The 8,191-nt window shown below is 37.4% G+C and overlaps 1 protein-coding gene across 2 annotated transcripts; it reads right to left on the bottom strand.

Annotated features, from left to right (window-relative positions):
- Nucleotides 1-1,918: 1,918 nt before the first annotated feature.
- cd79b (CD79b molecule, immunoglobulin-associated beta) lies at nucleotides 1,919-6,092 on the bottom strand. 2 transcript variants are annotated; one of them, XM_020616562.1, is made up of 6 exons: nucleotides 5,927-6,092; nucleotides 4,231-4,365; nucleotides 4,066-4,134; nucleotides 3,841-3,959; nucleotides 3,669-3,722; nucleotides 1,919-2,551 (listed from the first exon to the last, which is right to left on the bottom strand). In XM_020616562.1, the coding sequence occupies exons 1-6, from the start codon at nucleotides 5,976-5,978 to the stop codon at nucleotides 2,462-2,464; spliced, it is 519 nt and encodes a 172-aa protein (XP_020472218.1). In that variant the 5' UTR covers nucleotides 5,979-6,092; the 3' UTR covers nucleotides 1,919-2,461. The 2 variants fall into 2 exon arrangements, with proteins under 2 accessions (XP_020472218.1, XP_020472217.1); XM_020616561.1 differs by having other exon boundaries at nucleotides 4,066-4,365.
- Between the last annotated feature and the right edge of the window lie 2,099 nt (nucleotides 6,093-8,191).

Here is an 8,191-nt window from a genome sequence, read left to right as displayed (position 1 = left end):
AAGTGCATTTCTCAAAACAACACGTACAAACTGCACAACATAGTGGATAACTGGAAAAAGCGCGTCACCTGCTCAAAATGCTTTGTCTATCGTGCAAAAGTGTGTTTTTTCATCAATCATTGTGTCCGAGGCAGCAGAATCCCATGTCATTTCCTCAATGTGAACGTGACAGGCAAAATTATTAGTCATGTTGTCAGTAGAACATCATACTCAGTTTTTGTTATTTACTGTAAACTATACTCAACTCAGGTTTTGATGACTAGAAACCACTAAATTACCGTACTGGTGTGTGTCATAATTTACAGTGTCCCTCCGGTAAAAAAAAGAAGTGATTCTTGCAAACCATTGTGCATCAACCAGGTGTTGCAGTAATTTACATGGTAAGAATAGATAATTTTCTGAATGATTCCATCTAACCTCATCTAACCAATCACCATCGCCCCACGTTACAGTATATGGAAGAATCGAAACAAAAGATCAGACTGTACTCACATTTCTACTGTACTGTCAATAGTGGTACTTACATACAGACAACAAAGGAAACTATACATAGTCTATTTACCTAGCAATGGAAACATACTGTAAAAAAGACAAAGTGGGAAGAACTATATATGTACAACAGAAGGTAAAGGTGAGATTACGTGGCAGTTTTCCTATGCGCCATGTCGGTCCTGTCTGTTGGGCCACAGATTCTCATCCACATCACAACATATATTTTGTCTTGCTATGCACCGTGGAAAGAATCTTCTTGAGTGCCTAATCCAGCCTCTGCATGCATCTGCTGAGATGTCCTCACATGCTGCATCCATGGCAGCCAGCAGTGTCATCCGCGTATGTGGCTGATGATCATAAACCTTCCACCGCCAAGCCGAGAAAAACTCTTCAATTGGGTTCAGGAATGGGGAGTAGGGTGGAAGGAATTCAATCAGCATCCTGCGGTGGTGGACAAACCACTGCCTGATGTTGTCAGAGCGATGGAAACTGACATTATCACAAATTACTACATACTTTGGTACATCATCTCGATTGAGGTCCCTCTCATCTTCAGGAATGACATTTCTATAGAGATTGTCTAAGAATGTAAGGAGATGCTGTGTGTTGTACGGTCCCATAATAGGAATATGAGCTAGCACACCTTGGTCTGACATAGCAGCACACATAGTGATGTTTCCTCCCCGTTGGCCTGGGACATCAACAGTAGCTCTCTGGCCGATTAGATTTCTACCACGCCTTCTGCCTTTGGCCAGGTTGAAGCCAGCCTCATCCAAGTATATGAAGTTGTGAGGTGGTTCTCTTCGTTAACGAAGGTGAAGACTCACCTGAGAGCAATTTCTCAATTCTGGACATATTTCTTAGCAAACATCTACTCACACTTTGTAGAAATCTGTACAGACATACAATTCTGAGAACATGTTCACTCATTTTGATAGTACAGACTTCCAACCTGAAAAAAAGACTAATTGGTTTGGTGGTTGTGACATTTCAGCTGAGAACCAAGACTAGTTATTTTGCACAGCTGGACAAAAGCAACAAGAATTGTCAAAAACAGCTGACAGATGTACAGAACCATTTGCATGTTGTCTAAAAGCCATTGCAACTTGATGAAAACAACAAGAAATTGCTGATATGATGTGAACAACTGACAAGAGAATCTGACGGTTGAACGAGTAGTTCTGAGAAATGCAGTTCTGTTGTGAGAAATGAATGAAAGCAATAGAGAAAAACTGTAACATACTAGGTCATTTGTTTGGTTGCATATTTATTGATTAGTTCATTGGTTAACTGTCTACATAATCAGTATTTTTATAAATATGTTGTTGATCAATTTGTTTTTAAGCAATTTCTTTTGTACATGGATAAAAGTGAATAAAATAAGACTTTCTCCAGCAAATACAAGTGTTTATCACTTTTATTCCTGTTCCATAAAAAAAAAGACATACAGAGTCTTAATATAATCAAACAAGAAAAAGCAGGGCCTTTCTCAGACTGTGATGTGCACTAGTTTTCTGTAACGTGCTTTCAGATGAGTTCGACCCGATGCCTACTGTAGGTACAGGATAAAACAGATATTAACCTGTCGAGCCAGAGAAGGCATTATGAAGTCATACAAAGCACAATTTACATTAAATACTCTTGAAGCACCAAAGATGTTTTCGGAGATGTCATCGGTTATGACAGACTTCTAAAATGGTTTATTTACAATTAGGTGGATTTCAAATCACAGTTAATTAATTAAATCCAGTGTTACTACAAAGCACAAAACCGCAAGCTCATACACAGCAGTAAGCATTTTAGAACAACTATTCTACTCCACCTTTACAAATAACCTTGTACACTTGTACAAGACGATTCGGTCCAATCTATTGTTTTCAATTTACAATTTATAATTATGAGCATATAACCAGTACTTATTGTGAGACTGCTGAGGCGGCACGGTGAAAATCATTTAGTTGTGTCAGTCTCACTCCCATGGGGCTTCAGTTCCTTCAGCCTGGGCGTACACAGAGAGTTCCTCATATAGTCCTCCTCCACATGTCTCTATTGCCAAGCCCTGAGAGAGGGAAACAAGTCAGTTTCGGTCAGTTTACATCTCTTTCTTTGAGCCCCATGGGGCTCTGATAAAGTAATGTGATGAAAAGCTATGAAATTGTCTAAGTACCATTTTTTGCTTATTTTTGGCCATATTAGTGCAGCTTCAAAGTGAATTGAGTTTATTATTCAAAAATGACTTAAGGATAAAATTATGCAGCTGCTAAATGCGACAGCAGAGTGGTTGATATTTAGATATTCTGAAGTATCAAACACTCTTTATATTACTGCCTAACTCTGTTGCTCCTGATTATTAATGTTTGTCTATCTGAGCACATTAAATTCACAATTATTGTCATATTTTAACTTTCCAGTTAAGACATTAACAGTCAGACCTTTCCTTGGTGATTTTATTACAAGAAGGCTTAATAACTGTAATGCTTTGCTCTCATACCTCCCACCAAATGCTGCTGCGAGAACCAAAAAGTGCCTCTCCAGCTACTGAAAAGCAACATTCTGCAGCTTTGGACCACACTCATGATGTAAACATTTATGAAGACAACCTTTTACTTTGACCCAGAAGCTATTACTACTATAAAAAAATATAAAAAATTTTTAAATAAAAAAAAACTTTAACAAATTTTGTCACCTACTTTTTTAATCACTAGATAAGTGGTTGTCTGCTTCCTCTTCATAATTATTTTGGTTTTCTTGTGCATTAATATACACAGTTGTAATTTTTGTACGAAAGATACTGCATAAAAAATTGTTCTTCTATGATTTCTACAAAAAGACTGCACTAGAAAAACAATTTTTTTCAACCCATAAATGTTACTTTCCAAAGTTACTGTCATTATTTTTCAGTTCAGCAAACTAGAGGTAGTTCCATATACAGTAGCTTATAGACTATGTTCATACATGAACAAACCTTAGAGCTGCATTGACAGAAGATGATGTGGTTAGGAGCTCAGTGATGTAGTGGGACTCTGTGTCCTGTTATTTCTTGTGGTTTTATCTAAGATCAGGCAGCTGTGATGTGTGTTCATGTGTCATGTCCTCACAGATGTGATGAGTAAAGGTTCACATATGGCAAAAAGAAATGAGACTGTCTGCTAACAAATAGAAACATTCCCACAAACCTCATAGATGTGATCAGTCTCAGGGTCTTCATATATGCTGTCCCTCTTTTTCATCTGTTGAAAAAAGATGACATGAAAAAAAAAAGAGTTAAAGAGTTAGCACCTCTGTGCCTGATAGGCCCATGTGGTAATCCATCTATGCTTGCTCTGTTTTATCCATGTTGTTCCTTACCAGTTTCTCTTTGTGTAGCATTATACCAGCAATACACACAGCTAACAACAAGCCCTGGATGATCATGAGCCCCTCCAAAATTCGGGAATTCTTCGTTGCCACCAAATCCTGATTGTATTCTGTGAGAGGAAACATTTGTGTTGTGTGTTTTCAAACCAGAGCAGACATTACAGTAAATGTCCACACAGGTAGGTGTGCATATGGCTCGTTGTCCTAACCACTTACTGTAAACCATTATTTGAGTTCCAGGTCCCCATGTGTTGCCGTGCTTGCAGAAGTACACTCCACTGTCATCTTCGGTCAGATTAGAGATGACGAGAAGGCCATTTAGGGTCTTGTTCACGTTACCAAGTGTAATCTCTTTTCTTTTTAAATTTATTTCAGAAGTACCACTGTTGTAGCTGTCAGCCTTGACCCAATGCACATTGGCTTTTTCATCATGATTTGAGGCTGCACAGTAAAGTGTCGTAATATTGCCGACTGTTGAACGACGGAATCGGGGCTTCTGTAACAACTGCAGGGCCACTGAACAGAAAAAAGAAGGTTAAGGGACATTGTGACAGTTACAAAAGCAAGTACAGTAAATCCCTTTAAACAAAGCACACATATCCATATTTTTTAACCTTCATTTTACCAGGGTAGTCCCTTGGAGGTTTACAACCTCTATTTCAAGGAAACCCTAGCAAATCTTCTCCTTGCAGTGCTGGTCTGTTGGTATGATGTTCGCTCAGACGTCACATGTAAGTCACTAAGTGTAGTGCACTTAATGAATGTGGAGATGATTAAAAATGACTATTTCCAGAGTTCTACTTAAGCAGAGATACTTTTAAAGTTATTAGAGAGATGAAACATCTTCATGTACAAGTTATAGAGAGTATTGTCATTGTTATGGTTACATGCTAGAATGTTTGTGTTAGAGCAGTGTGCTGAGACTTACAGCTGCTTCCGGTGATGATGATGTTAATTGTAATAACAAGTGCTGTAATTAATGATTTTTATTAATCTGTAAATTGCTTTTTCATGCATCGATTAATTATTTAGTCCCTAAATGGTAAAGACACATTGTGAAAAAGATTGCCAGAGCTCAAGGTCACTTTTTTTTCCTCAACCAAAAGGAAAAATCTCAAGCATTTTAAGTTTACAGCAATAAAAAAGTAGCATCTGATCACAGTGGGAAAGTGTGTTTGATAAATGATATAAACTAACTTAATTTACAATAGCACTGAACCAGTTAGTTGATAAATCGTGGATCAGCAGAAAATTTGCATTATTTTCATAATCAGTTAATTTTTCAACCTTTTATTGGCTACAGCTTCTCAGATGTGCTGCTTTAAGGTTTAAGGACTGTTGGTCAGTTGGTGCAAAAACATCTGAAGACATCACATTAGACTGGTAAAATATTGAATCAAAAATGAACATGTGATGGGATGTTTTATTGATTAAATGATTGATCAAATAATATAAAAAAAAATTGTCACACATGAACTGATAATGAAAACAGTCTTTAGCTGTGGCCCTAGAATGGACAAAGTGGAGGATAATATAACTGAGGCTCTGGCTGATCCATCTTAGAACTACACAAGAGATCTGGTTTTAATGTTATGTAAACAACTATTGTGGTCTTGTTATCTCTATTTTTGTTCTTAAAATGGAGTACAAGTCTAAACTAAAGTATTTGGCTGATGGGGGTAATTGAATGGAAGGACTCTGCTTTCATATGATGTCCTGACTTATTAAAATAAGAAGACATCAGTTAATCAACATGACAATCATGCTATAAAGTCTTTGTTTCAGAAGACAACTTCCTCTTTCCCCCCCAGATGGCCAGGAAGTAATGGTACTGTGGAGTCAAAAATAACATGCAAAATACTTGTATGCAGTTTAGCTGTGGTTAAACAGACATAAAAGGAAAAAGAATTACAATGAAAGTGACGGCATAAAACAATACTGTAGAGAATTATACTGCTGTTAGAACATCCTATGTTTTATTAATGTTAATATTTTGCACCAAGGCTAATTGTTGTCTGCATCATTTTTAGTTTTAGGTCATAAATAAATTGATCATATTACAAGAGTTTACATTTACCTGAGAAACTGATCAAAGCAAGCCCACAGCATCCAGCCAGCAGCCAGCGCATGATGACATGCAAAAAAAAAAAGATTTCAAATGCTGATGTCCACACGTAGGTCCAAATCTCTCTGCGCTCATAAAAATGTTGTAAACACGCTGAACTGTCTGCACCAGTGGGTGCACTGCCTGTTACAGCACATGCTTTAATGCCAGGCAAATAAGGGGAAGAGCGCTGTAACCAAAATAGCTTTAACGCTCACGCTTTTAACCATTGAAAACCGAATTTCATTCACGTATGTTCCATTTTCAGGGACAAATGAAACACTGGAGGGATACTGAGACAGTTTGTAGGATAACACAAAACATTTGTAATACCAAATTATTATCCTGTTTGAGGACTGGTATTTTCAACGACTACTTTTAGAAAAGAGAAAAAGAATTTTGACTAAATAAACAAGTGTAAACTTGGCTCAGTTTGGATCTAAACCAGGAATGACCTGATCATCAAACTAGTCAAGGTTACAAATCACATGAGACATTCATTGCCAGATTTTGGTGCTGTGCTTGATAGTTTTCGGCATCCATAGCACCAACCCAAAAAATGTTACGGTTTAAGGTCTGTTGTTTTTTTTCTCTTAACTTTTACAATTTGAATAGTAAGAATGTATCCCATGTCTATCCTGATGTGTCAAATGGGAAAAATATATCATACTTTGGTCAGCAATATAATTATCATGCTTTCATTCATGCATCAGTAAATGTGCATGTGCAAAAGGAGGACATTGGAAATAGTTTCATAGAAATATCCATTTGGAGAATTCATTCATATGCTCTGCTCATTTGACCTTTCTTTTTAAAATTTTAATTTCATCAGGACAATTTTATTTGTAATGGAAAATGTGGGTGTTTTCCTCTGTCACAGACTGTTGGAGACGAGCGAGGCCAACTAGCCCCCAAATCAAGAAAATTAGTACATCTAGTGTCACCATCAGGTGAGACTGTTTATTTTTCTGACCAAATACCTTGAAACCAAATGACATTATCATTAACCTTAGCTGGTCATTGTAGGCATGATACCTGCAAACATCAGCATGTTAAGAGTGTCACTGTGTGTGTGTAAGGCACAGAGCGCTACTAGCATGGCTGAGGACTCTTAGTCTTGTTATGCAACATCGACTTGCAGTCAAGAGTGAAGTTTCCTGCTTGACCAAGGAGAACACATTTCCTTAATTCTCAAAGCAAATGCATCTTACAGCAACCTTGTCAGTTTTTATCTACCATATGTTTGGTATATTTTAGGGCGTAGTCTGTCACCTCCAATAACCATGCTGACAATAATGTTGACAGGAAATATGGTCTAATGAGATGTGACTCAGAAAATCTGTCTTGCCTCATCTACTTTTTTAAATTTCCAATTAATTTTTTTTCTCTCTGTAAGCAGTGTTGGCAGTGGCTGCCCTGACGTGTTTTAAATTAAACGGAGCAGTCACAGGTGGGAAATATTATTTGTAGAACTACAATGATTAATCAGGGCATCTATCAGACAACTGACAGAAATTTAATCAGAAGCTGCTGTGATGATACATTAATCCTCTAGTCAGTCTAACTTTTATGATAAAATGCCAAATACTTTATGGTTGCAGCCTCTCAAATATGCGAATTGTCCTTGTTTTACATTACTACAGTATAAGTATCTCTGAGTTTTGAACTGCTGTACTCTAGGAAGTTGTGAGAATGCATATTGAGAAATAATCAGCCTTAATTATTTGTGCTTGCTCAACATCAAGGTCTGCTGGTGACAACAGCACCAACAGAAAGCACCAGTACAGAGCAGCTAAAGGTCCACATGCCTTTAAATAACTAGTCAGTACTGGGCAAGGCAGAGCGTGCAACCTCAAAAAAACACTGATTAATCAGACCGCCTACATCCTTATTTCTGGTAAGAGACAGTGCTTATTTCCATGTGCTGACATTCATGTTCATAAAAATAAAATGAGACAAAATTGGCAGTCTGTCAGTAGTGTGACGTGTTCACCTCACAACCACTGGAGGGCCTCCATGTACAAAACAGCTATTGACAACATGAGCTCACAGCCCATGCTTCCCTATAAGACATTCTTTATTCTAACAATATAGTTACAGTTTTTACAATAACAAAATGATATAAATGTACAATACAGAAGGAAAAAAGAAAAATGTATATACAGGCAAGACTGAGTGCAGGTGTGGCAGTAAAGCTGCCCATAAGGCTCTCGCTCCATTAGAAGTGTAAACAACAGC

Source organism: Monopterus albus, unplaced genomic scaffold (assembly GCF_001952655.1).
Source record: "Monopterus albus unplaced genomic scaffold, M_albus_1.0 scaffold175.1, whole genome shotgun sequence".
Classification (NCBI taxonomy): domain Eukaryota; kingdom Metazoa; phylum Chordata; class Actinopteri; order Synbranchiformes; family Synbranchidae; genus Monopterus; species Monopterus albus.
This window is presented reverse-complemented; position numbering and strand designations above follow the sequence as displayed.